The 27,068-nt window shown below is 45.9% G+C and overlaps 1 protein-coding gene across 1 annotated transcript; it reads left to right on the forward strand.

Moving 5' to 3' along the window:
- Positions 1 to 46: 46 nt before the first annotated feature.
- On the forward strand, positions 47 to 25,850 carry LOC104252607 (monocarboxylate transporter 2). The gene is made up of 4 exons (XM_059823276.1): positions 47 to 263; positions 16,864 to 17,007; positions 21,855 to 22,730; positions 25,558 to 25,850. Exons 1-4 carry the CDS (start codon positions 47 to 49, stop codon positions 25,848 to 25,850), a joined length of 1,530 nt encoding a protein of 509 aa, XP_059679259.1.
- Positions 25,851 to 27,068: the final 1,218 nt, after the last annotated feature.

The following is a 27,068-nucleotide window of genomic DNA, read 5'->3' on the forward strand; positions in this document are numbered from 1 at the left end:
GGGCACAGCTGAGCGCTCGCCCAGCCCCGCCATGCCACCCCCTGCCATGCCACCCCCTGCTAACGTGGGGCGAGCCCCTGGCCCGCCGGACGGCGGCTGGGGCTGGGTGGTGGTCTTCGGCGCTTTCATTTCTATCGGCTTCGCATACGCCTTCCCCAAAGGCGTAGCCATCTTCTTCAAAGAAATCCAGGATTTCTTTGGCACGTCCTATAGCGAGATCGCCTGGGTCTCCTCGATCATGTTGGCCACGACGTATGGTGCAGGTGAGTAAACCTGCACCAGCCCCTGCGGTTGTAACACCAGAAATAAGCCAGAAATCCCTGCTCCGGGCCAGCGGACAGGGAAAGCAGCAGTGTCCATCTGCATGAGCGCTATCAACAGGTTCACTTTCTGATCGTGTTTCCAATGTCGTTTAGGGAAACAAGTCGTATGTGGAGTCGAAAGGGGTGAAGTGGCAGTTTTTTCAGAGGTAAATTGGTGTTGGTTGGGATTTTCAAACAGGTCTGGTGCCTTCCAAATTTGTCACTGGGTTCAGCGGGTGCAGGCATCTTTTGACCCCTCTGGGTGCCTTTTGCACCTGTGGGGGACACCAAATGCCTTTGAAAATGTCGTCTGTGACCAGTTTGGTGCTGACATCCCCTTCTTTTCCAGCTGGGTTTGCAGCACCTTTGCTGCTTTTCAATTTAGGGCTTATTTCACTAATATGGGTGCGGGGTTACGTGGAAGCCTTTATAAAGGGGTGCAGTATCCTCTGCGCACCAGATACTGAGCTGCATGGTGTGTCCAATTGCTGCATTCCCTTCCCCGGCTATGCTGCCAGCCACGGGCTGCATTGGAGGATTTCTCTGACACCACAAACAAAAGGTGGCCTTGGCCCTGTCACACAGCACCTCTGTTCGCCCAAAGACAGGCAGCAGCAGCCCTGCTCCTTGTATCCGAGTGGCGAGGGGACGGGTGAGCTGTTTCGAAGAGACACGGGCATCCTCCTGCCTTGCTTGGACACAAACTCGTAACTTGCACCCAAGAGGCTGTGAAGTAGAAGCACGGCCCAGACCTGGCATGTTGCTGAGGGTAGCACTGGTGGTCCACTACCAGCAACCAGAATATCATCTGCGAAAGCTTTCCGTGGGCATCAGTGAAAAAGCCCTGAGAATAGGCTGGTGTGAAATAGCTGGGTCTGGGTTTCAGCCAAAGGTGAGTGTGGAGTAGAGCAATAAACGAAGTAGCTGCTTGTTTATTGTGGCGGCTTGTAATTACAGCAATGAAATTGCCAGAGTCAATCGTTCTTATCAGTTGCAAAGCAGTGCATATAACTTTGCTCTTTTTTTATGATTTTGATATCACTTTCATGACTCAATGAAAAACTTGGGCTGCCTTTGATTAAATCTCCAATGGGAGTTAGACAGGAACCACGCTCTGTAATTGCAGGAAACTTCATCAACATTTATCTTGGCTTTTAAAGCAATTCTGAAAATATTCTTTGTTTTTAAAAAGGGATTTTTTATTCCTTAATAATGCACTGTAGAGCTTTTTGGAGAGCGCAGTTGGTAATGAAAGTAAAGATGCTTTGTAAAGGTTTGTAAAGCAGAAGCGATGCTTGAATCAGAGCCTATTGTAATCCACTCTTTTGTAACCCACTGCGAAGGCTTGGTCCCACGGAGAGTAGCTCTGCAAGGGCTGAGTTGCTATTTGAGAACCCACAAATGGAGAACTTCGAGGGCAAAACCCAACCAGCGATTTAGAAAGAGAAATCCTCCACTTAAGCCAGTGCCATTGTCTCAGGCCACCCCCTTGGCCTTCCTGATGGGATGCTGAGCCTGAGCCCTGGGAAGCGCTGCGGCTTTGGGATAGGTTTCCACTGGAGCTTCTTATTAAATGCAGAGAAAAGCACCTTTCCCTCAGCCCCAGCAATACAAATAAGCAGTCTGCAGTGAAAAGGAAAGAGCCGGGCTCTGTGTAGGCTGAACAGGAGCATGTGGGTTGCAGTGAGGGAGGGAAACACTGCCGTGGGGAGGCAGGCAGAAGGACCGCTTGCCATTTAGATGCTACTTAAGCCCTGTTTTAAAGGGGTAAATTTCAGGCTGATTAGCTGGTTTCCATTTGGATCTGCTGTGTTGTGGAACATCTCTGAAGCAGTCAGGTGGGAAAAAAAGGAAAAGTAGGCAGCCCATGCCTTTGGTGTGTTCAGTTGCCTACAGATGAGTGTCTAGGAAGCTGCGTGGTTTGGAAGTCAAAGACAGATGGGTAATATTTGGTTCCAGAAGTATGTGAATGAGTGGAGACTGCTGTAAATTTCATGGTCTGGTACTAAAATTAGGACATGACTTCTTGGGAAGGCTGTAGTTGGGGTTTTAATATAGGTGAGTGTGCTAAATGTGTCCCACGGAGAGCAGGGACTGCTCCTTTCCCTGATGGCTGGGTCCCTAACACATTTCCTTCTGTCTGCCCAGTAGCTCAGGTTATCATACAGTGCAAGCATTCTTCCTGGGGAAATGCTGTTTCTTCCACTGCACTTAGTCTTGGGTAGATGTTAGCTGGGGCTCAAGGCACCATGATGATGATCTTATGATTTCAACCTCCATCATCCACAGTGAAGCAGTGGGAAACCCTGCTCTGCCATAGTGTAGGGGGGAGACGCTGATGGAGCAGCCCCAAAAATCATGTCCTTTCCGCAGACCGCCATGTGCTGAAGTGATATCCCATTGCCTGTCCTGTAACGCTGCAATAAACGTGCCAAAGTAGTTACCTGTAGGTTGGGGGCTCCCTGGCTGCCTCTGTGGGTTGTTGCCAGCTCTGCTTTGTCTTCCAATAAAAACGTGTCCCCCCACCCTCTGGTACGGAAGAGGTGCCTCGTGCCTGACCATGGGCGAGCGAGGAACGTGCTTTGCAGGCTAACCCTGCACCTGGCAGCTCCTGAAGTTACTCACAGGGGTGTAGATGGGGATCTTGAGCCTCTTGGCATGCAGGTCACGGCTGATGAGCTGGTGCTGGAGCAGGTGAAATTCTGCTCTCATCGCCTCTACCTTCTCCCATCTGCAGACTCTCCAACCCACTTTCTTCACTTTCTCTCCAAGTGTTCAAGCCAGTGGCATGTGCTCTGTACCTGGGATGTTGTAGTGGACTTTTATCCCAATTAACTGAGTGTCTCCTGCCTTTTTGCAAGGAGCTTTAACTTTACCCTCCCTTACACTATTATACGGTAATATGGGGCATGATACAACTGGGCACTGTTAGACTTAATTGCAGATGATTGTACCTTTGTACCTTCACACTTGCCTTGCAGTTGCTCGGAGTTATGTCCGTTTAATTGTCCTCCCCTCCTCTGCTCTGCTCTTGAATAAGATTTATGCTTGTTTGATCGTCCCTCTCTCTGCAGCAATCCAGGCTGAGCCGCCGAGTCGCTCAGTGGATGCAGACAGGTCCGCGGTGGGAGTTTGCAGAACATGGAGCAAATGAAACACATGTGCCCAAGAGCGTATTTAACACATCTAATTTGATTGACTGGGCATTTAATGCCAGAGCAGGTTTGATTTATGAACCGGGCACCGGTTCCTGTGAGCTGCCAAAGTCTTGCTCTGCTGCGGTGCCTGTTAGAGCTGTTAGGATGCCTGTGTGCCAAAGCTTCATTTACTTTGCTGAAAAACTAGAAAATAGTTTAACACTAGATTTTTGCTAATCTTTTCTGAAAAAAAGAAATTCTAAAAATGCCAAAGTAAGCTTTCAACATAGTCCTGAGTAACTAGTAGAGTTACTAAACCAGGTAATTATTGCTATGGCTTGTCCATTCCTTCCCTTCCCAAACCGGTGGTGAGGCAGAATCACAGCCTGCGTGGAGGTGCAGGGGTGGGTGGGCTATGACCACGCAGAAACCACGCCGGGTGCACTGAGCATCTGCTATGTGAAGCTTCAGGCCTTTTGTCCTGGGGGCTGGAGGGGCCAAGGGGTGCATATGCTGGTGTCAGGCATGGGCATCGCAGCCACGAAAGGAAAGCCCCAAACTTGCCTCACCTCCACCCCTTCCCCTGCTCCAGCAGCAGTAAATGGCCATGATTTGGAAGGTGGCCACGTAGATCAAAAGCTTTGCTCAAGAGTGCAGCGGCTTTGCTGTTTGCTCAGTTGGCTTCAGGGAAAGGCTGTGGCATTGCTGTCCCCTCCCCGGTGTTCGGCCACGTCTCCTGTGTGTCGTGGCTCTCGGAGCCAGGACTCAGGGCAGCGAGGCTGGCATCCGAGCACGGGGATGTCCCCTGCGAGGACTGACCTGGCCGCCCTGCTCGACTCCTTCCATCGCCGGGAGCTCGGGGCAGCTGTGTCGCCCGGTGCCTTGGCAGGGTGCGGAGGGTCTGATGCTCCCACTGACAACAGCTTTTGTTTGCAAACATCCTCAGGAGACAGTTCCTTGTTTCCTTGGCCTGCTCGTTGGTGGGGACTTGTTTTTAGGCTGTGCTGCTTACTGTGTAACAGAGCTTATGTTTGCATTTTGTAAATAATGCAAATGAAGCATGTTTTCTGAAAATGCTTGTATAAACTAACCCAAATCTCCACTGGAGTAGCTCTGTTGACTTTGACAGCATGGATGCAGATTTACAGTGACCACCTGAGGCTTCGGCTTGTAGCAGCAGAGCAGTGCCAGTTTTTCAGACTAAGACTGAAAAATCAGCAGCCAAGACTGTTTCTGCCCTTCACTTTTTGCTTAATTCCCCTAGGAAGCTGTTTTACACCAGCCGAGCCTCTGGCAATATATATTGCAGAAGTTTTAATGTGTCTTATCCCCCAGTTTCTTAATCTGAACTAGGTTGCAGAAAACAATTCTGTCACTATAATACAAGTAGTAAAACAGATTAGTGTGCAGTAAAGTGGATAGCCTGGACTTTATGATAGGGTACTTGTAGTTCTCTCCAGTGTTCATGTTCAGCAATTCCACGTTTCCAGTTGCGGAGGGCAAACCGGGAGGTTGGTGAGTGAGGAGCACAAGGGAACATTGCTTTTCTCTGACTAATCCTGCAGGGTGAAACCCTGTCAATCTGATAAAGAAGGATTTCTGTTTTGCAATGTTTCCACTTTTTTTTCTGGTCATGGGCAAAGAGCTCATTCCTTACCCGAAATGAGAAAACTATTATGGAGCAGAGTCTTTGCTGGTTGTAAAGAAAAGGTACCAGGACCTGTCCGTACGAGACCAGGGGAGATGCCACGATCGTTCTCTAAAGGTTTCTTCAGCTGCAGCCTAACTCCCCGATCAGGCTCTGGGGGTGACAAGGACACACCAACATTGTCAAAATGTGGAGAATCATAGGGCACCCGTCGTCCTGCTGCGTGTCCTTGGTGGGGTTTCCTTTTGCAAACTGCCTCCTTGGACTTTGCTATGCCAACACAAGACCAAGGCTCCCAAGGTCTTCCTCATGGGCAGGGATGGGTTTTGTTCAAGGAGACAATCTTAAATAATATAATTGCAAAAATGAAAGCCTTTGGCCTTCACGCCTCCTGACTTGGGCCGCGTGCCTGCATCGTGTTCACAATACCAAACTGAGCTGCCCTTTTCCCATTTTTAAGGGTGACACATTTCAAGCTAGGCCACAGATGGGTCCCCAGAGATAACCATTGCCCAGGGAAAGCAGGAGGCAGTTGAGCTCCCAGGAAAGAGAAGATAAGCAATATTAATTTGCTAGTAATTTAGTTGCCCTATTCAGCATCGGGGGAAGCAGCCAAACATTCTAAAAATAAGAAATACTGATGCTACTAATTTAATAGCAGCAATGTTCTTGTAGCTGTTACGGTCTCCTCTAGGGCTATAAGAGAGGTAAGGATCATGGGAAGAAGTAATGTCTTTTATAATCGCCAATTGTTAGAGTTTGAACAATGAGACGGCTTTCCGGCACGTGTGCCAGGATAGAGAGAATAATTTAATACCTAGGTCAGTATCTGCATTTTCAGGGTTTTTTTATGGTGACTTTGTGGCCAAAATGCTCCTTTCATCATTGTAATGAAACAACAGAAGTCGTCTGAGTGAAACTCCAGAGACCAAATCCTGACACAGAGTCATTTCAGCTGATAAGCTTGAATAGCTGGGGCTAGAGCAGGAGATATCTGACCAGTTTTTTCCCTCATTTTGAAGAATCTCACTCTTTCTTTTGCAATTGTTGTGCGGCTAAGCCTTATGCATGTTTGTATACAGTTGGTAGATGTAAATATGTGCTGCTTCTGTTGCCCCTTAATACATAAAAAGCTAAGTTGCATCAGGACCATACAGTGTTTTTATTCAGTATGTAGCGCAGCAGAGTCTTGGTCTCAGTCTTGCTATAATACTCCCCTCAAAGTCTCCAGGGTGCTGTTCTTACAGATCCAAATTTCTATTAAAATTAGGGAATCACCTTTTGTCTATTTTGCAAAGACAGGAGCAGAGAGCCACCTTTTGCAAACACAAGAAAAATGAGAGCATTTCTGAAGTAAAAGCCTTATCCTGAAGCCAGCCAGTGTTTATTACTCTTGTTATTTATTATTTATTGTTTTGTAATTGGATGAAATGTCTGAAGATTTAATTTTGGAGGTGCTCCACAACTGAGTCTTTTCTCCAAAGAAACTTTCTCCCAGAGCTTGTAACTGCTTAATAGAGCATCTGCTAAAGCAGCAAGGAAGAGATTGGGAAGTTGAAAGTCAACCATTGACCTTGAACATTTAATCCAAAATTTTATAGCCGTATTTTATTACACTGCTAGCATGATAAATTGCAGTGACAGGTTTAGAAAGCACCTTACAACATGCAGTGGCGTAAAGCTATATTAATAATGAGTTTGATTCTGCAGTTTTTAACTTAATCAAAACTGCCAATGTTCTCTTCTGGTCTGGTCCAAACGTCATCAAAACCTTCTCTGCTTCTGGAAGACCTCACCCAGGGCTCTCCACGCATCCCAAGTGCTTGCAAATAGTTGTGAAGTACCACAGCACTAAAAGGGGAAACTGAGGCACAGGAAGGGAGGTGTGGGGTTTTTTCAAGGACAAGCAGCAAGTGGCTAACAGAGTCCCGGCCAGGCCTCAGGAGGTGCCTGCCCTCCGCAAGCCAGTTTTGGCTCAGACATTGCCTGATGGACCGCAAGCGCCAGGGCAGGATGTACCCTGACTGGTGGTGGCTTTACCTGCTAGAAGCTTGGTGATGGGGGTACCTGGCAAAATTTTGCAGTAGATTTTCTATGTGTGGAGTCCCAAAGAGCTGGGCAGAGGAAAAGAGCTGTTTGCATGAGAGCAGGTTGCCTGTGTGAAGCGTCCTGTGGGGCTGTTGTTCGGCTTAAGAAATAATCTCTGCAAGGCATGTGTCCTTTTGCAGATGCTGAGCTCACATGCTGTTGCTACTGTTTTCATCCCCTGCTGCTGAGAAATGAGTTGCCGCAGCATGTGCTGGGGCTTTTTCTTGTTCTTTAACAAACCCAGAGCCCCAAGCCTGTGAGTTCCCACATGAGTGGCTTCACTCCTAGAAAGCGAAGGGGTTATCCTTGTGCGTTATGCTTGGGTGGTTGAAATAAAAGGGTAAGTACCTGGGCACGGTTTGCATTCGGAGATGCTCAGCCCGTACGGATGCAGTGCGGATCTGCGGTGCGCAGCCAGCTGCTCGCTGGTCCTTCCAGGAAATCCAGCACCTGTGTCCTCTGGGTCCTGTGCTGTGTCTGACCACCCCGTGGGATGCCTCATTTACCTGAGGGTGTCTGAAATGACACAAGCGCCTCCTTCATCAGCCGTTAGTGCTGAGCGAGGGTTACGAGAGAGGAGAGGGAGAGGTGATATTTGCAGTAATGTATCATGCATCAGCTCGCTCTACTTCACAGTATCATAGAATAGTTTGGGTTGGAAGGGACCTTTAAAGGTCATCTAGTCCAACCCCTCTGCAATGATCAGGGACATCTTCAACTAGATCAGGTTGCTCAGAGCCCCTTGAATGTTTCCAGGGATGGGGCATCTACAGCCTCTCTGGGCAACCTGTGCCAGTGTTTCACCACCCTCATCAGAAAAAATGTCTTCCTTATATCTAGTCTGAATCTGCTCTCTTTTAGTTTAAAACCATTACCCCTTGTCTTATCACAACAGGCACTACTAAAAAGTCTGTCCCCAGACTTACACGCTTACAGCATTGGTTCAACAAAAATTCTCAAGCTAGGATTTCCCTGGGCAGGTGCTTTTCCACCTGGATCTTTTGTGTAGGCTGAAACAAAAGGAATATCTCTGGTTATCCCTGATGGATATCCAGCATCCTGCCGTTGTGGCCCAAGCCCAGGCAGGTTCTCCCTGCGTACCCGCAGCTCAGCTGCCCAGTGCTGGACTTCATCCTTTTGCTTATTGTCACCACCTCTTGGAGTCCCACCAAGAGTCAATCAGTCTCCCCGTGTCATTGAAACAAGACATATTCCCACGCTGGGGCAATCCCCGAGGTAGCAGCACCATTATGATCGTGGATTTTGTTAAGAAAGACGGGTGAGGAATGATTTGATTTCTGTAATGGATGGTGCTGCAGATTCATATACTTCTGACTCTCAGAGAGCACTCAAGCCCTGCAAGGTCACCACGTATGTGCTTGTATTTTTTATTTTTTTAAATAGCCCTGTTCTACTTAAGAGCAATAATAGCACTATAGGTTTAGGTGAAATATTTCTGTGTTCGTGGACTTGGTCACAAAGCTTTATCATTTTGCCCTTCATTGGAGTTAGGAAGGTCACCAGGCAGCAGTAAGAGAGATGTGATAGACTTAATAAAAACCGAGATTAATAAGAACTAGGAAGAAGAAAGCGAAGAGTTTTGGTTGAGGGGTTCTTAATGCTTCGCAAGCAGGTGTTAAGGCCAGGAGTAAGTTATAATCCACTCCCCCAAGTGAAGTTCAAACATGTGAAAGCTGCTTCTCCCGGTCAGTACAGCATGCGTTTTCTGTGTTGCTGTAGGAAGGAGTGCGAGAGCTTTGATGCCAACCTATCCTGCAGCATTGCAGCTCTTCTGCCCCTGGATGGCTCTCCAGCATAACTGGTCTCTTGGTCAAATTATGTAGGGCTTCCAGGAGGTGGACAAAGCCCTTTGGAGAACATGGCCAGGTAGGGGCCAATTTGCTTGCAGAGCAGTATGTTAGGACTGGTAACGAAGGGCTGCTGATCTCAGGGAATAGGTGTTTCAGCTGCATAGGGAACTCATGTTCTGCAGCTGGGCTTCAAATGACGGAAGGGATATAAGTCTGCAGTCCTGCCAAAGCAAAAGGTTAGCTAAAAAAAATCATGGGAAAGAAATTCAAAAAACGTGAAGTCATGACCTTCTGATGGTCAGCGGCTGTGATCTGCTGTGTGGGTGAGATCCAAACCAGCAGCCCGGGGAAACCACTGAGCACAGGCAGCTGCGTGCTCGGCACCTGCGACGCCATCCCCTTGCAGGAGTGGTTATTTAATTGCCTAAATACGAAGTGACACGAAGGACCTTGGCTCCAGCCCCAATTTTGGAGCTGTTGGCCTGTGGCTTCTCCGTGTGCCGCAGGAGCAGCGCGTGTCAGCTGTGTAATCTGGAAATTGAAATGCCGAAGCACTGATCAGATAAGATTGCTGGATAAGGAAGAGGACGCTTTGTCTTTCTGAAGCTTGGGCCTCATCTGCTTTGTTTTTCTTCTTTTTTTAACATCAGGATGCTGCTGTGGCAAATGCGTGTATTTCTGATGGGAGGTCAGGGTCCCTGGCTTCCCAAGGACGTGCCTGGTGGGTGCTGGGGAGGGAGGGCTGCCGCGGCTTGGTTTCTGCACCAGATCATTACACTCACTGCCTTCTCAGCTGGATACGGTGCCAGTCCTGCCCGGGACACCCAGCACCACAGAGCCTGGACTGACCAGTTTGATGACCAAGTAACCTGTGTCCAGGCACTCTCTCCCATGCTCGGCTTATGCATCTCACAGGGGTTGTGCTGGAACTGCAGCCATTGCCCCCTTTAATGTATAGACCATTTTCCTCACCTATGAGGAAGAACGAGAGGCAGCTTCTGGTGAGTGGTTAGCTGTTGGAGCTGCTATTGCGTATGCTGGACTTCAGCCTCCGTACTTAAAAATTATTATTTGCAGTGTAAAGAAATACTAACAGAAGGCATCAGGGCAGTTTAGGGGTGGACAGGTCTTTGGAAGCTGCCCTTTGGGGTCTGGCAGAAGGGTGTATGATACCATGGCTGTCACCTGGGGCGTTTGCTCGCTGCCGCTTGTCCTCCAGCACCAGCGTGCATGGCCGTCCTGTCTGCAGCAGCACTGCCTGAGGAAGAGCCAGTTGTGTGTGGGCTCCTCAGCCATTGCAGGTGCAAAACAAAGCATCTGAACCAAGCAGTTGAGACTATTAATACACGGTATTATTACCAGATAGCAGCAATTCTCCTCCTCTGGTGATCTGGAGCAGGCATGTTCAGGGCTCATTTTACATGGGTCAGCTGGTGAGCAACAGTCTTCCAAGCCCTGGTGACAAACACTTGAGAGCAGGAGCCACCCAGGTCCTGGACCTTGGAATTCTCTTCTAGCAAGGCAAAGGACTGAAAGGCTTCAGGTTTTAACCCTCTCATCCCTTTCCCCCTGCCTTTGCGACTGTGCCCTGTGTTTTCTCAGGCCACTTCCCTTTCGGGCCATGCATCGTTACCGGGTGCTGATGGCTGATGCTGATCCCCTCCACCTCGGGAGGTTGGTGGATTCTGGCAGTGTGTTAATAACGTGGGGGCACTTGCTTTCATTTGCCGGGTAATGAGGAGGTTGCTCTGTTACAATGGGCTGGTACCCTGGTGGATAAGTTACGAGGCCGAAGGCAGTGTTGTTATTCCACCGAGGGAATGAGATTATTACTGAGGAAATTGCAGGCCTGCTCCTGTCGTTGTTTTACTACTAGTGTAATAATAGACTTTGTTTTATTAGTATAAATGATTTCCCCCCTTTTCCTCCCAGCTGAGTATGCTCCGCTCCTTCTTACGTCCCCAGTGACTCCACATAGTCAACGCCAGTCATGTCGTGCTGAGTTCCTTAGTATTGTCTGTGTTTTCACAGCAGTTTGGAAAATATTAACTATCTGGGCAGTTCTTTTGGTGCTGACCAATGTCCCTGTACAGTAACAGCTCTTTAGAGCCACTTGTCACTACGGAAAAGTGGTAAAACCTGAGCTGCACGTTGCAGCCCCGGTGATGGGGGCACTGGTGGTCCCAAATCTGCCAGCACTGGGGTCCTTTCAGTGGGCTGTTTTAAAGTGTTGCTATTTTATCATCTGCGTGGCCGTCAAATGGTCTTACCAGCAGACATATGATGTTTGCAGTGGCTCTGTGCCACTTTACACTGTCAGAAGGTCAGTCTTGTGAAACCTGGAAAAAACCCACATTGCATGGAGGCCTCAGGGTTACGGGGTCTGTCTTTCAGGGTCTCTGCTCCTAGTTGCTTGTCTGAGAGCCCTGCACAGAAGTATTTCAGCAGAAATTCATGCAAGCCAGGTCCCACTGAAAACGGGGAAAACTGTTTCTCTTAGTATTAGGTTAAGATAAAAAAAAAGACAAACTAAACTTTACAAATAAGGGATATATATGTGGTTAGAGGTATGGGAGAGAAGAATGCTTTAGCGCTTGTTAAAAATACATTGGTGTTTTTCACCAACACTGGAAGTTTTACAGCTCATAAAAAATTCATAAAGCTTATTGAGGAAAACAGAAAGGCAATTCAGGTGTCTATTTTTTGAGCACTGTCATACTTGCAAGAGTTTAAGCCAGTCTGGATTGATGTTTCTTGTTAAATGCCAGCTCTGTGTTATGATCCTGTCTGGATCATAGTTCAGCGGCTCAAAAAGGATAAATGACAAGGTGGCCTGGCTTTGTGGAGGAGAAGAGAGGACGGTCCAGGGTATTTGCATTTTCTTTATGGTTTTACAATCTCCTCTTCAGGGTCCTTTTCACTTCTGCAAACACAAAACTCAAGGTGAAAAGTAATTGGACAAGCTAACAAATGAGTTAGGGCTTGCTGTATTTCCCACCGGCGAGTTGCTGTGTTTTGCTTGCCACCAAGATCAGCTTCTTTGACATGGCCTTTCATGTACCAGCTAACAACGAGTGGAAGTCTGCCACAGGTATGAGAAAAGAGAGGCTTTATACAGGACAGGCGCTAAACCGGCATGATTTATATGAGCTGAGGATAGTGCTTTATATTACATCAGTCTTCCAGGAGTGCCATGATCCCAGCTGCATCTTTCAGGGATATTTGGTGCGAACTGTTGCTCTCCAGACTGCAGAGTTTTGCTGCAGGCAGAACCCCCTTTGTGTGCACCCTGCTCTGCAAGGGCTTGGGGTGTAAAGCGAGGCATTTCTGAGCCGGCTTTCCTTGCTGTTATCCAAGGGATGATGGTAGCTCCACCGGAGAGAGTGTCCCCCAGCAGTGACCTGAGAACCAGGGGCGGTGCAGAGCCACAGGGATGGCTCTGAGCGAAGCCAGCAGCAGGGTGAGGCTCAGCATCCCCCCTCTGTCCTCCGCTGTCTCGTGTCATCGCCTTGCGATGGATGATAAATGATGCCTGCGGCTGGAAGGTCATCAGGAGGGAGGAAGCCTCTTGCTGGGTTGTAGAAGGGGCTGCCTTCTTTCCTAAGGCTGGGTGGGTGGAAATCCCACCCCTTCCCACAGGGAAGCACTGGCTGCTACCACCCCTGTGTTGGCAGCCTCATCCTTGGAAGGTATTGGGGTGCAAGGTAGTGATTAAATTTTACTTCTAATTTCCTCATTAGAAGTTGCAATGCTGCCATGGTGGTGGGGTTGTGGGGACAGCGCTGGCTGGGTGACACTAGCCCTGGCTGTTCCAGTCTCTCAGCAGCTGAGATGGCTTTTGCTCCTCACCATGACTTTTCAGGGACTTAGACAGCATTAGTGCGGCTGCTTCTGCAAGGTCAAGCCAGGTAAATGGCAGCTTTCTGAGAGCTTTGCCAGCTGTTTCTCTTGCCCTGTCCTCACCTCACTCTGTAAATTAAGAGGCAAAAATCACCCCGACTCCTGTTAGCTTCTCCCGCCGTTGGTTCGCAGGAAGGAAGGATGATTTAGTTTGGATGCCAGGACAGGGAGCCTGTGGTTCCTGCACGTTTGACCAGGCAGGTATTAGCAAGTAAAGGTGCCTTGGGATCTAAGCTGCACACGTTGTTATCATAATTGGTTTCTGTGTGGTAATATACAGCATCTTTATTCTTTTCACGCAGGCTGAATAACTGGTAAATGACAGGTCCTGCTTTTCAATTTCACCGTGTTTCCAGGGGCTGTCACACTTTTAATTTTTGCAATAGCTGCAAGCAAAGCAGTAATCGTGTTTCCTATTTCCCACAACTGCAGTGCTGGCTTTGTTGTTCCCTCTTCTGAATTCCTCTGCCTTCACTTGAGCTATTTGATGTTTTCTGAAGCTCCCCTGAACACTGCTGTTAAAGTTACCTAGTGCTTGATGGCTAATCAGCCCCCTACGAGAAGTACACTATGGGTGGCATGCGGTGGAGCAGGGCAGGAGAGGTGCATTTATATCTGTTAGGTGTGATGCTGATCATTGAAGACATCTGGGCAGGGTGAAGGTGTACGTGTCTGTGCTTCTTACGCCTGCCCAAATTGGCAAGGTTTGCGTGCTGAAGTGTGCAAAGCTATGTGACATATTGCGTGCGCCGGTTTCTGCCAAGAGATGGGACAGCTTTTGAAAGGCTGCTCCGTTAAAGCCTATGGACGTTTCTGTAGGTCCAAATGACTAAAGTGGAAGTAATTCTGGGGATGTGATTTTGCATTTGCTTCAGTGCATTTGAAAGGTGTGCTCAGGGCTATTACAAAACCGTCGCCCTATGAGCAGCAGCTCGGGGAGGTTTGGTTTCCCAACTGTTCGAGGCCTTGGGTTGGATCCTCTGGTGTCTCGTAAAGTGTAGGTCTAGCTGATGCTTTCCCTGCAGGTTGAGTGCTCATCATGGCCTTCGCTGTGGATTCTCCGGTGGCTGGAAAGGTTTAGTCCGGATGCTCTGCTCCTGTTTTCTCCTCTAATTGGCTGCACTTAGCATCTTAGAGGTCTCCGACCCTCAGTCCTACGTGGGTGAGGCTGGTCAGGGAGATCAAATGCTGGCATTCACGAGTGTGTGCTATGATCCTGTATGCCATGCTTATTTGCAAAGCAGGCTCACAGGGCCTGGACTTAAGGTTTCAGGCTGCAAAGGAGAAAGGCTTATGTTGCTTCTGAAGTTTGTCACAGTTCCCTGTGAGCTCATCCCAGCCCAGGCAGATAACACCTTTGAGACCACAGCTCTCCCACCCAGACTGGCAAACAAGTGGGACTGATTATCCCCCTGTAAAACTGGTAATGCTGGTTACAGCAGATGAAGGCTGTTTGCTGAAGGTCATGCAGACCTGCTGTAAAGCATTGCTGAGAGATCACACAAGACAAGAACAGGGAGCAATTGCAGTTGGCTTAATAAGTGATCGCTGGGAAGTTGGGATGCAGTTGAGGACACTGCACATTCATGGAGGGTGCACAGGAAGGGTGCTCTCATCTGTAAAGCCAGTGGTTGGGATAGGAACTTTTGCTTTCATCTACTCCAGCCTCTACCCCGGGTTGTCCCCGTAGCTGGGAAGCAGAGCAGAATGTGTCTCGTCCTCACCTCTTCCAGTTCAACATCTGCTGTCATGGTCCAAACCCATCCTTACTGATGGGTGAAGCCAATATGAAAGCTTATGGCCTGGAGTGAGAGGGGCGTGGATCCATACTCCCCTTCCCCTGAGGTGGATGCTGCAAGAGTGGGACATAAGTGAGCATTTTGTTTTACTTCTCATAGGAGGGGCTTCTATTCCCAGGAATTGACCCAAATCAGAGCAGGAGAGGGGCCTTAGCAGAAATCTTGTGGGCTTTAAATGGTCTGCTCCATGGTACGATGTCCTGTAGTGAAAGTCCCCTTCCAGCGGGAGGGGGAAGTGAAACCACCTTCTCTTAGTTGAGTAATTAGATTAATTCTGGAGAAACATGGACATATGGAAAATCGAAAAATGGAAGAGTTGTGTGGCCTTAGGCTGCAGAGGAATGTGTTGGTGCCTTTCTGAGGAACACTGGCTCCATCTATTGAATTACAGGACATGCTGAGACCAGCTCAAGCATGATGCAAGTCCAAGCCCTGACCAGGGGAAACTCAGTGAGAAAGGGGTCCCTTTCCTGCTGTGCTGATTTGATATATGTATCTCTTTCCCCAGAACTTCTTATTGAATTCTGTAGTGCTCTGTGCAGCAAAAGGGTGCATGCATGTGAATCCAGTTACAGGATTAGGAGAAAAAACTCTCCATGTAATTACACACTCACAGAAAATTTAATTAAACGGTGCATTCAATGGGACCAGCTCACAGATCACGCAGTTAAGACTGTGCTTGTGTGTATTTCATTTATGAGTGTTTTGACCTTAGACATCTAGTAGAAAGTATTTTACATGTTACTGATGTAACAATGGGCTTCATTCCCTAGATTAAACCAGTCATACCTACTGTTTTTTATTCTTGCACATTATAACAGCTTATAACAGAACTTGTTTGGATGCTGTCAGCCACACTGAGGGGATATGGGGTTTTTTGGGTCTCGCTCCTGTGCTCAAGTGTGCCGTGGTTTGCAGGGTCTGGGAAGAGCTCTGGCACTATTTCTGGCTGAGATTATTTAAGCAAGGGTAAATATCCTACTAAATGGCTCCGCGGTGAGGTAGATCCCACAGTCGAACTCTTCAGAGGTGCCTGTAAGCTTAAAATACCCATTTCCAGTAATCTGTATGTGGGTGGTGTGGGCTGTTCGTAATGGCAGGAATGAAGGCAAACAGACACACTGGGCTCTGAAACACCATTGCTGTGTGCTGAGTAACACCAGAAATAGTCAGGTAAAATAAGATACTAAATGCTGCCTGTATCCCCCTGCCTCATTTCCAGCATCGTTTTTGCAGCATTTTGGTTCAGGGTTTTTGAGTAACACAGAATCTTTCTCTTAGATCTCATAGTTTGACTTCTGGACCTCTCTTTCTGCTCAGTTTGCTTTCTCTTGTTCTGACTTCTCAGCCTGATCTAACTTCAGAGTTGGCTCTGCTTTGAGCAGGAGGTTGGTCTTGAGACCTTCAAAGTCCCTCTGACATATATTATTCTGTGATTCCGATTTTCACTGGTCCTCCAACTGGTAGAGACTACTATGCACAAGACCTCCCTTCTTTCCTCCTCCGCCCAAAGCTGCTGGCATGTTCCACTTCCTCAGATTTAAACCCTTCCTTTCAGCGTGCACAGTCTTCGTTAATCTATTTCCCTCTTTCATAATTTTGCACTTTCCTGAACCACCTCTTTACATAAATGCAAGACCAAACTCATTCTTCTGAGCTACAGCTAATCCATCATCCCAAACTGTTTCTACCTACATAGATTGCTATTAAGATTTAATTAACAACTGTTCTGCTGAAGCTTCAGTCCTGGTCAGCAGTATCGGAGTTGCATTATATAGAGGCATTAAAAATGCAACAGTATTCATGATATGAGCTTCGTAATATGAACCAGTGCTTTGTGTGTATGGTTTAGCATCATAATAAATCAAGAAGCTCCTATGTTGCGATCATGTATTCACCTGGTTTATTATTGCCATTTGCCTTCTCTGATGACAGTTTAAAGTCCTGGAGGCAGGAGCTGTCACCGACTACACAGCCACCGTGTGGCATGGGACATGCTGCCATCTCCACACAGTGCGGATCATCTTTCTCTTCCAATTTTCTTCCTGAAGTCACCCTAGAAGCTGGCAGCAGCACCTCAGGGGCACTAATATTGCAGAATTTTACCTGCTTTGTGTCAAAGATGCCCTTCTGTCAGAAGATACCTGCCTCAAGGACCATTTTGCACTCTTTCCCCAGGTCCCATTAGCAGTATTTTAGTAAACCGCTATGGCAGCCGACCCGTGGTTATATTCGGAGGCCTGCTGTGTGGCATTGGGATGGTCTCAGCTGCCTTCTGCACCAGCATCCTGCAGCTCTACATCTGTGTGGGCTTCATCACAGGTAAGAAGAAAGTGTCTCCTTTCCACTTGCATTTGAGGTTGTCTTCTGTTGGCTTGGGCACCCACCCTTGGACACCTCAGCCAAACACAGTGGGAACCTGGGGAGATAAAAAGCTGGTGGGACAGGGGCCCTCACTTGTTAGCTGCTCCAGGTGAGCTTTAGCAAAGAGCATATCCCCGGCTAAGCGTGGTGTTCCTGACTGAACATCGCGTGTGGGATTTTAGCAGGGGATGTGCTCTTTGCAGATGAGTGCTCTCAGCCAGAGGCAATGGTGAGCATGGACATCAGTGCCCTCAGCTCCCAATGAAGTGAACGCGGGTTGACTGCACTCTGCCCTGGGCAAAGCAAGCCCTTTGAGATACAAGTGCAACTATGAAGAAAGCACCCGTGTTCCTATATTACTGTACGTTATCTTCCCTCTATGAGATATACGAAATGAGATTTCAGGGGTTTGCTTTGGTTTACTTGCCCTTTGCTTGCTTGTGAGGTTAGGAGGTCCTTTATCTGAAAATAATAACCACTAGTGTTGATTGAAAATGTGCAATATTCTCCATATTGAGAAAAAAAATAAACTATATTTCCTTATTGAAGTTATAATTTGAATTTTCTGTATTGAAATATGAATTTCCATATTGGAAACTCAAGCAGGAGAAGGCATAGGCTCAGTCCAGCATCTTTAAAACCTGCAGGTCCTGGGTTACTGCTTTTAAAGGTGGATGGATTGGAGTTCTCCACCTGTGTGAGTATAGATGCTTAATTGTAAGCATTTTTGTTTGATTGTTTTGGCTAAGGTACAGCCAATATTTCTTCCAGTGCAGGTGGGACGTCTGCCTGAAAACATGACACAATGAGTTCAAAATTGGCTTCTGAGGTTGCAGAGTGTATGTTTTAATGAATGTTCCCTATCTCTCTGCCGCTGCATTAAGTGTTGCTGCTTTCTGAACATGAAAAGTGCGAGCTCAACATTTAAAATCAATAAAACCAGCCACTAGCAAAGTAAATTGGTACAGAAAGTTTGTCACCCTGTTCTCCTACAACAATATTGCTTTATTAGATCTGTACAGTAGTGAATAAATCCCCATGTAGGTTTCCCTCTCTTAAACCTTACTCTTTCTAAGGTGAGTCACTGTAGTTAGATGAAACTGTGTTATTACTAAGTGGATAAATCTTGTAGATTCCTTGAAAGAGATTCTAGAAACAAAGTGATAAGAAATAAAAATAACCACTGTCTCCCATGGATAAATTCAATATTTAGCGATGCATGAGCTTGCATCATTCCCTGCTAAACAAATGTCCTCTAGCAAGTTCACTAACCCTGGATTAGCACAAGAAAACCATAAAACCTTTACTAAAAACATGCCTTTTTGTGAGCAGAAGGGCTCAGGCAAGGAACAGTGCTGTAGGAAGGCACCAACTCCTATTTTCAAAGGTACTTGTCTAAAAATGTGCCAGGAGGGAATTTTGTGCCTAACCCCAATGGGCCTAGGATTTATGAAGACCTTGCACTTTTTTGGTCCAAATCTGGTCCGTTGCCCATCCCAGAGAGTCGATATATGAGCTGTGCACGTGTAACCCTCATGCCAGTGACAGGGTACAGGGGCAAAGCTGCCCCCGTGTCTCCCTTGTCTTTAATGCCGTGATGTTTCCTCAGAGCAAATCACATTTTTTGTCACGTACGTCTTTCCCTCCTGCTTGCTGAATGAGGGCAGCTGCATGGATGAGGTCTTAGCTAATAACCCACCGTTTCCAGGCATGGTGTGTGTGTGCTGGGGAAGGAATATTAATTTGTCAGAGAAGGGAAGATGCTTGTAATCCTGCTAACATGCTTGATGCCTCTAATTATGCTTGAAGCGCTTTCACTGCTCAGGCCTAACGTGGAAGCATTCAAGGGCAATTAAGAAGCTGCCTGCTCATCACGCGGCTGAGACAGCGTTACTGTATGAGGAGAGAGACTTCTGTAAAGGCGATTTGCAATGACTGTAAAGCAACCTGTAAACATCACACTCTCTCTAGCGTCCTTCCCACTAGCCTGAAAAGAAAACAGACTGATGTAAAAGACCATGTTCATGTAATTTGCAGGGATGGAGATAAAAACAAGATAGTTGGTACTAGGCGGTCCCTGCTACAGTCCTGTGCCTTTGGCATATTAATAGAGGTCTTTTCAGAGGAGCAGAGCAGGAAGTATCTGTTTACAGTGGAGGGATTAGACACGGCAATCTCAGTTGCTTTCTTGATTATGTCTTTTTCCATTTGCATGTAGAACAGGGGCCGGGCTCCACTGTCAGAGGCAGGTCTGAAGCAGCTCTGTCCTTGATGGCACCAAGCTGTGGGCTGCACGAGGCACTTTGCATATGCTGTAAAACCCATGTTCTCTTCCTCACTTGTTTCCTTATAGCACTTAGAAAAATAAATGGGGTTTGCAAGCTGTCGACCTGGATAGATGCCAGCCAGGATGCATTAAATAGGTGTTTAGGCATGCAACCTCTTTGTCAAGTCCGAGGTAGTAGCAAGCAAATTTCAAAGCTAAATACAAGGCAATAATGACTGGTCAGAGTTTAGTTCAATGTGTAGCAATTAGACTGCCACGAAATAAAATGGGATGTAGGGTGAAGCATGTTGACTAATGAGTCTGGAGTCTTTGCCTCAGCTGTTAATGTTGAACATTGAAATACCTGGTAGGGTCTTCCCTTGCTAATAAAGTAAGAACAAGATCAATAGCTACACAGCTCACTCCTGAAGCACCACTTATTTCCTTCTAATATGAGGGAGATGTATTTAATCTAGGGAAGGATGCTCCCTCTGGCACAGGCTTGCTTCTGTTCATGCAACATCACTGATAGGCCTCCCTGTTGTATCCTTGGGGAGAAAATGTGGCTATTATTTGAGTAACAATTTCAGCCATGGAAAAGCTGCTGTAGTTTCTGAAAACTGGAATAAAATGGATGTAAATATTTCCAACTAAAGTCAGCCAAAAGCTTAAAGTAAATTGAAATTCCAGTCAGTCAATTTGAAACTCTCTGAATTTAATTAATGGGAAGAGCATGAGGTAATATTAAATTAGATTTGTCTGACTGGCAAATTAATGTTCACATAATAAAAAATTTGATTTGATTATTGGTTAAGTGGGTAGCTGGCATCCAGTCTGATTTTCCTTCTCCACACAACATGTGGTAGGTCCCTACCAAAAATGATTCTGTGGAAATGATGGTTCAATTTCTGCCCTTACCTACCAGCCTGGGAAATAGGGAGTTAAATGCAGTAATCCACTGGGTTGCATCTTCTCAGGTGAAAGAAGATGCATTCCTATATCTGCGCACCATCAAGGGTGTTCTCTAACCAAGGCTGTGTTTTGCCTCCATAGTTCTCAGGTCAGCCCTCTCACCGGGATGAATTTGGCCCCTTATGGGTTATGAGCAGGCTGTACTTCCCGAAGACATGCCCTACCAAATATATGGACTACCTAGAAAAGCTCATGCTGAGAATGTGTTTCATATCAAGACTAATTTTTATATGTTGCCATTTCAATTTATTTTTAATGTTGTAAACTTCCAAGTAATTAAAAAAATGAATCATATACTTGGCAAAAAACATACTTTTGTGTAACCATTCAAACTGAAGCTATCCAACATCAGTTGAATTCTGCTGCATCAGTTGGATTCTACTCTATCAGCGACTAATGGTAGTGTTCCTTAATTAATTTTGAGGACCTTGACCTTTCTAAATTCTCTTCTGTAAAGCAATATGCCTAATTATGTACTGCACAGTTAAACAAACTAATTATGTAGACTAATGAACAAGAAAAAATCTGCATGACCCTATTTTCAGGATTCATGTTCTCTGGTATAATCACTTCAAGGATTACATTTCTGCTTAGTTCTAATGTGGCTCATTCTTTCTTGGATGATAGGGTGGTAAATATGTGGCATGATTTTAAAGTGTCATTTTGATGGAGTTCTGACAATTTAACTTTTTAAGGAAATACAGCACATCATAGAAATGTTTGAAAGGAAGAGATTATTACATGCTAGCACTCTCAAACAGAACCACAGAAAGTTGAGACCATGACAGCATTTGGTATCTCTGCCTTCAGATTTCACCTGTGCAAGAGAAGCTGGCTAACTGAATTAGCAATGCAGATTTATAATACCATTTATATATCTAAATGCAATAAAAATACATTTTAATTAAAGGAAACACTCTAGGGTCCTGTTTAATTAGCATCCTCAGTAGCTGTTTTGCTGTGTACTTGCAGACCTCTTAATCTTTTGCATCAGACCTGAATTGCTCACACCACCAAATTAGTAGCGGCTGAGACAGGTGATGTTATTTTCTGTGAAGGTCTGTCTGCCCGGCAGCAGTGTTGGGTGCCCACCACCCGTGGAAGGGGGTGCCAGCCCCAGCCGCACGTGAGGAGGATGCGCTTTGGTGGTCAGCACTGTCCAAGCCAGAACAACCTACCTCAAACAGGGAGTTGTCATGTTTTTTTAATAGATCCGTCTTCTTCTCCAACAAGGCTGCTGTGTCTGGACAAAATCAGCCAGCATTCGTTGAGGGTATAGTTTCAGTTTATTCTGAAGCAAACTCTTTGTGCTATGTTTGCCACCCAAGAGATTTGCAGTGCGAAAGGAAGGGGTGTTCTCTGACTGAAAGTGTCTTTGTGGGGTCTGGTTACCCAAATGCGGCAGCCAGAAGCTTAGGGATATCTTAAGCAAAGTTGGCATCCAGACTACCATGTTGAAGAGGCACCAGTGGACCTACTGTTCATGAATTTGCCTAAAACAATGAGCTGAGGATAAATGGGTCTCAAATCTTCCCTTGTGTATCTCAACTATTTTCCTCTGTTCCAGGATTCGGCCTTGCTCTCAACCTCCAACCATCAGTAATAATCATAGGGAAATACTTTTTAAAGAGAAGACCCATCGCAAATGGCCTTGCTATGGCGGGGAGCCCTGTGATGCTTTGCACCCTGGCTCCTCTCAACCAGTTCCTTTTTGACAACTTTGGCTGGAGGGGCAGCTTTTTAATTCTTGGGGCAATTTTATTAAACTGCTGTGTGGCTGGAGCCCTTTTCAGACCCATCGGGGCAGCCACAGCATCAGTCAAAACCCAGGCGATTGAGGAAGGGAAGGATGCTCTCAAGGACAAGGTCACTAAGGATGTCATGGAAATGAGTAGTCCTGTGAACATCCCCATGGAGACCAAAACGGAAGACGAAGGAGGAAAAGACTGTTGTGAGAAAATCAATCAATACCTTGATTTTTCCCTCTTTAAGCACAGAGGGTTCTTGATTTACTTGATCGGAAATGTGCTCATGTTCCTGGGATTTTTTGCCCCCATTGTTTTTCTGGCACCCTATGCAAAGCACATCGGCATTGATGAATATTCAGCTGCTTTCCTCCTTTCTATCCTTGCTATTGTGGATATGATTGCCCGACCTACCACTGGCATCATTGCAAACAGCAAGTGGGTGAGGCCGCGGATTCAATACTTTTTCAGCTTCTCCATTGCTTTCAACGGCACCTGCCACCTTCTGTGCCCACTGGCTTCTGGCTACACGGGGCTTGTCGTCTACTCTGTCTTTTTCGGCTTGGCCTTCGGCATGGTTTGTGCCATGCTCTTTGAAACGCTCATGGACCTCGTGGGAGCTGCCCGGTTCACAAGCGCTGTTGGCCTGGTCACCATTGCGGAGTGCTGCACAATATTGCTGGGACCACCTATTGGAGGTGAGTGTATTTTCTTCCTCTGCTTCCACTGGGTTGTTGCTTATATTTAGACTCTTGCAAGCACAGTTGGCAAGAACTGATTCTAAATGTGTTTTCTCTGCTTCCTACCCAATTTTCCCACTAGTAATTGGGCAGGGAAGGCAGGTCCTAGGTATGTCCTCCAGCATTTACTCTTTACTCCTTTCTGTGTAGTCCTCCAGTTGGAGTCAAGGGTTTGTAGAATGATCTTTTAGTCCCTGATACCTTCAAACACTTGAACTGAACTTGCAGAGTGGGACTTCCTGCAACACCAAGAACCTTGCACTTCAGACAACTCCTTCTGGAGGCTCCTCCTGTTGCAAAAGGCTGGAGTCCACCACAATTTAAGCACAGTAAAATACAATGGTTCTATGAAATCCTCTTGTCGACTCAAACCTGGTATATGCTATTTGTCTCTAAGGCTCTGAGTACTTCCACTTATGGATTTCAATTATCTCAGAGCATCTGATAGATTTAAGGCTCTTCCAAAAATAAAAAAATGTTTATTTTGGATGGCATGGTTTGAAATATCAAAAGACAGAGACCCTCAAATGTCCATGCTGACAATATTGAACCTCCAGCAGGGCTTACAGTCATCTGAAGATAAATGATTTTAACAGCCTCCGCTTCTTTCCCTCTATAGCGTGTGCTCATTTCTTTTTCTACAAGGAACACACCATGTCTGGAAGACACCATATTTGAATCTGGCATTTGGCTCAAGTGCAGTCCTTACCAAATCTGAGCTGACTATGAATTAAATGACTTTATAGGTGACATCCTCTCAGTGTATAGATACCATCCTATCTATGTGCCCTGTCCTGCAATTTGCATTTCACCTGTAGGCAAGCTTGAATAACTGGTTTGGAAACTGTTTACCTTTAAGTATGCTAAAATGTTTAATTAGGTTGTGTGTGCTGTCTGTATTTTGATGTATAAAAGTTAAAGTCTGCTAATTCTTTTGATATGACAGCATCATCATAAATTTAAAGAATACACAGAAAGAAGGCAGTTTAAACCCGTTTCCTGGATTCAAAACTGAGATCTGGCTAATACTCTGTATGACGCAACTTGCAGAGCCGTTTAATTCTTCATATGACCATGTAGCTCATACAGTGTGACAGAAGCAGCTGTATCCTCTTGCTTAGAGATTCATTATTTAGTTAATGACAAACAAAAGAAAATAGAATTTTAAAATGACCATTTTCTGAATTATGTAATTTTCTGTGTGGAAGATTAAGTTAATGACCAGAGACTGCTAATGAGGCTAAAACAGTTCTATGTAATAATCAGTAATATTAGTTTTGTAGGGTTTTCCCCACCATTTTAATAAGCAGCAAATTTATTGGTTCTTTGGCATTTTAATAACCTACTGCAGGGTTCTGCTTTAATGAACTAAGTAAATTGTTCCCAGTGTGTTTTACGACTTTATCTTATTCTCAAAGGAAAAGAGGCAAGGCTATCCTACTGTTGAATTTTCCAATACTCTACTCATTAAAACTCTCATTGAAACCAATTTAGGAGACCTCTAGGTCATCCTGATTAGCAGAAAAGGAAAAATTGTTGCAATTAGCGTTTGGTTGATGTTTCACCAGTAACATGAAAAACACAGTGCATTGAAAATGGTGCACCAAGACATCTAGGAATGATTCAGGAAGAACCGTTGACCAAAACCAGTTAAAAATTACTGGTTTTGTGATCAAGAAATCTATTTGGTGGCCATAAAATCCCTTGTTAGTGTAATGCAGTGGGATAATTAATCATCAGCTTTTCAACATTAGGGGTCAGTCAGGAAGTAATTAAAGGTCCCTCTTTTTAAGGAGGAGAACGCATTCCAAAAAGTCAGAGAGCTAATGGATGATGGGCCAGTTTCAAGGAGGACTATCTGTACTGTGAAGGCCAGGTTAGGAGTGGGTCTTACTTTAATCAGGATTTGGGATGTTAAGGATGGTTTGTGTTGCGCCAGTAAATGGGAATTAATGCTCAGGATCATAATCCCAATAAGATTTGCATTACATTTTGACATAATGGAGAACACTGACATTTCAATTAAGCCGTCTCCCTTCAATTATTCTGTAACTCCGTAGCAGAGGCATTAACCTTTGAGAGGAACCTGTCACATTTGTCTTGGCATTGAAATTATCTGACATTGACAGCATCATCTTTGCTTTCCCTGGAACTAATGTTTTCCAGTTCCACGCAGTGCCCTTTCATCTTTAGCTCACGAGTATAGACGCAGAAAGGGCAGCTGTGACCAAAAGCTGAGTCCCCTCTAATGCTGGTGAATGACCCGTGGTGGAATAAATTGGAGGGTCTTTGTCAAGAGTCTGAGATGAGACCCTGTGGCCAGGTGCCATCTCATGAAGGTCTTCCTGAAAGCTGTCGCTTTTGTTGGCAGCCTGACGACTACCGAGTCAAATGGACATCCTTGTAGGTGATCATTGGAATCAGTGGAAAGACTGCAGACTCTGTGATCAGAGGACTTAGGTTCTGCATGGAAAAAATAGGTGTGCCTGAAAAGTCCAGACTTTGCAATGTAGGTTCTCTGTTCCCTTCTACTTAACTGTACACATTATTGGTAGTATTACCTGTATGAACGTTAACTACCCACAGGCTAATAGTGGAACATGTGTGAAGTATTTGCAGGATTTCCACAAATACTCTACGTATTTGTGGAAGAGATCAGAAGTCCAGAGAATGTCTTATCCTAAAGCCACATAGGGTGTCCCTTTACATTTAGGATCTGAAAACACAATGTTCTTGCCTTCATCTCTAAGTTTCTTTTTTTTTTTTTTTAATATATGTTTTACAGGAACTCTTATTGATACCTTTGGGGACTATAAATATATGTTCATTAAATGTGGAGCTGTGATGGTCCTGGCAGGAACCTTCCTGTTCATCATGAATTATTATAATTATCGTATGCTTGCCAAGGAGGAGAAGGAAAGAAAGGCAAAAGAAGAGGAGCCTAAATCTGTAAGGACAGAAAATGAAGGCAGAAATAACTGGAAGAAAGAAACCACACAGGATGGGCCTGAGTTGGAACCTTTGAGACAGGAACAAGAAGGACTGAAGAAGGAAGTGAATGGCACAAATGAAGTTTAAACCTGTTCTCATGGACTGAGCGGAAAATTACTTCTGGGCTGCTTAAGTGGACACCAGCTGTGAAATCACACTAGGTTTTTAAATCTTGCTCTATGCTCTGCCATGTGCATCCTCTTCTTTGTTGTAGGAAAAGACTAGAACAGAAACAAGTCTAGTTTCTTACACAGTGCTGGGACACACAGTGCAGTATCCATTTTCATACCCAAGGTCCTGCAACGTTGTTCTTTAGATATTTCCCATTTCCCAGAGGGGCTGAGTAAGGGTGTAACTGACACGCCACTCTTATTCCCTGTACTACAGCTCTACTCAGTGAAAAGGCCAAGGGCCATCAGAGTCAAGGGCCACGTAGGGCCCTTCCAGCAGCCTGAACAGGCTTTGTGTTGAGTACTGTTGTGACTGGATCTTCTCATCATGCAGTCAAAACTCTTTGACACTCTTTGACTGCAGTGTCGGAATTATCCCAGGGATTTGGTGCTGCCTTCCACTGGCAGCTGCACTGTGACTTGCACCTCTGTCTCATGGAAGTGTAAAATAGATCTTACACTCATCTTAAATACTGCATGAGAGAGCTGCTTGAACAGAACAAGGGCAGTACATGCCTGTGTGTGAAGCGGCAGCAAGGCAGCCTGTGCTTGTGGCCGGACCATGCTAGGAAGGAATGAACTTGGGGTGGCTCCTCATGGCTTGACCAGGGACTTTCTCAGGGACCTCTGCATTTAGCAAAATGCCTTGAGAAAGGTGATGTTATGCAGGGGGCCAGCACAAGGCCAACATGCTACAGGAGTCCTTCTTCCAGGTCCTTTGTCTGTGCAGGGCAGAAACTTAGTCTTAAAGGGCTTAAACTTTGATCTACATTCGACCAGTACAAATTCTTTAAAATTTTCCCTAGGAGGTTACAAAGTCTGTATTATCCAATATCCGAGTGCCTTACTGTTTTTAGCATGCTTTTTCTTTACGACACCCTGGGGAGGCAGTAAGTGTTGTTACTATTAATTAATTGTATAAATGAAGAACTGAAGCACAGAGGAGCTGTGGGCATCATTGCTTCATTGAATAAAGCTTAGGCATGCCATAGCTGTAATGGGATCCACTGGTGTGAGTTAGGTGCCTGCTGAGCACAGGTATCCCCCTGCTAGAAAATAGGAAATACCGTGGATAGTCGTGCATTAAACCACAGCCCTCTCTGCAGTGCAGCCTGCTTACTTTGTGCTTCATACT

The sequence above is a fragment of the Gavia stellata genome, chromosome 12 (genome assembly GCF_030936135.1).
Source record: "Gavia stellata isolate bGavSte3 chromosome 12, bGavSte3.hap2, whole genome shotgun sequence".
NCBI classification, from domain to species: domain Eukaryota; kingdom Metazoa; phylum Chordata; class Aves; order Gaviiformes; family Gaviidae; genus Gavia; species Gavia stellata.

Coding starts and splice junctions, on each gene's coding strand:
- LOC104252607 (XM_059823276.1), top strand. CDS start 47: ATGCCACCCCCTGCTAACGTGGGGCGAGCCCCTGGCCCGCCGGACGGC. Junction 17,008..21,854: donor CTGTGTGGGCTTCATCACAG/GTAAGAAGAAAG, acceptor CCTCTGTTCCAG/GATTCGGCCTTGCTCTCAAC. Junction 22,731..25,557: donor GCTGGGACCACCTATTGGAG/GTGAGTGTATTT, acceptor TATGTTTTACAG/GAACTCTTATTGATACCTTT.